Genomic DNA, 1,650 nt, shown 5'->3' on the forward strand with positions numbered 1-1,650 from the left:
AAAAAGCATTTATGAGATGGCTCTCTTAAGAGGGTTCCCATAGTGCGCCGTGGTCTTCCTCAGCCACGTGCCACCCGTGCCCTGTAATACGTTTACATGTTAATTTCATAGATTCGAAAGGTCTATCTGCTCTGCTGGATAGGATGCGAAAACTATATATATTGCCGACTTATCTAACGTTTCGTCGTTTCTAGGATTTATGTTCTTCAGTTTTTAAAAGCGAACATTTTCGACTAATTGTCGTACTTGTCTTCTTTTTTAAAGAAGATTATAAACCGCAAGACCTAAATTATGTTCCTTGAATTTTTTTGGTATTAAATAACGGGACAAACAAATTGTGCATCTGGTTGTAAGCAACACGCCTCTCCATTACAGTTGCGTACCACTCTGAGCTTTATCTCGAGGTGCACCATCGGTGGAGCACGGACAACTCACCCATCAAGCGGGGTGTACCACCGGTGGTCACGCGACACTTGACTTTGATTTCTAAAGAAATACGCCTTAAGAGAAAATGCTAAAGTTCCCACTCTGTGCAACAGTTCAGTGTTCAAAGTATCATGGATTTGAAAATGTGCAAGAAATTAAAAAAGTATTTATTTGAAACACTACAAATTTAATAGAAAAACACACTAACAAACGAGACAAAACTTTTGGTTTATTTGGCGGTGGTGTACCACCGAAAGTCATATAAAATGTATCCCAACATCGTGAAGTTATACCGGTCTGAACGTGTTAAAACGCAACGATCTGAGGGGCATTGCGATTGCGCCCGTCACCCTTAGACATAATGACAATTTCCATGTGCCTGTAGCTTCACCAGCACCCTTATTTTTCAAAACCGGAACGCTTTAATGCTCACATTTCTACTTGGTGGCCGAAATTGCTAAAGTGGCTAGACGAACAAGGAGCTCTACTGCTACAAAACTTAGTATGGTGCTAGATATGACTGTCAGGAGAAAGAGTCTACACTCGGTATTGGGCGGGGCTAATAAATACCAAATTGTCAAGAGAATAAATACAAATTAATTTGTCCTTTTCGTTGAAAAATTATTTTTAAAACTTTTTAAACAAACAAACTTAATGGTTATTATTGAGACGAATCGTGGTTTGACTGATACCACCATGATGCTTTTTAAGTCGCGGGCATTTAAACAAATTAAGTGCAATCTATTATCTCGTTCTGTATTACAACTTGGTGTTTGGTAAGATGTTGAGTTTCTAAATGTTATAAAGGGCTTTGGTTGCAAAATTATCGCCTTGAATGCAGGGCCGTAATTTCTCCTGTCTTGATCTTCCACTTTACAACAGAATGAATAAGGAAGTCAACATCTATTCGGTATCCTATCAGGAATCTAAATTCAAACTTTGTGATTGGCTTTATAGTCGCATTTACGATGCTACAAAAACTAGTTACTCTGAAGGTTTGTTTTTATGATATCAACAACGACACGCCTTTCATAACAGTTACAGTGCCACTCAGAGCTTTAAATCGCCAAAATCTGAAGAGGCCTTGATTTAATTGAATTACCCTGAAACATTAGTTGACAAGTCTAAGGTTTCGCTCGCTTACACACAAATTCACATATGTAAATAAATAATGTACACACACACACACACACACACACACACACACACACACACACACACACA

The 1,650-nt window shown here is 38.4% G+C and overlaps 1 protein-coding gene across 1 annotated transcript in view; it reads right to left on the bottom strand.

Annotated features, from left to right (window-relative positions):
- Positions 1-25: 25 nt before the first annotated feature.
- LOC113233483 overlaps positions 26-1,650 on the bottom strand; it is a 3,300-nt gene continuing 1,675 nt past the window's right edge. The window contains exon 3 of the mRNA XM_026468610.1: positions 26-81. Coding sequence (XP_026324395.1) covers positions 26-81 — 56 coding nt within the window. The remainder of the gene's footprint in view (positions 82-1,650) is intronic.

This window comes from Hyposmocoma kahamanoa, unplaced genomic scaffold (genome assembly GCF_003589595.1).
Source record: "Hyposmocoma kahamanoa isolate Upper Pololo Valley unplaced genomic scaffold, ASM358959v1 78245, whole genome shotgun sequence".
In the NCBI taxonomy this organism is placed as follows: Eukaryota; Metazoa; Arthropoda; class Insecta; order Lepidoptera; family Cosmopterigidae; genus Hyposmocoma; species Hyposmocoma kahamanoa.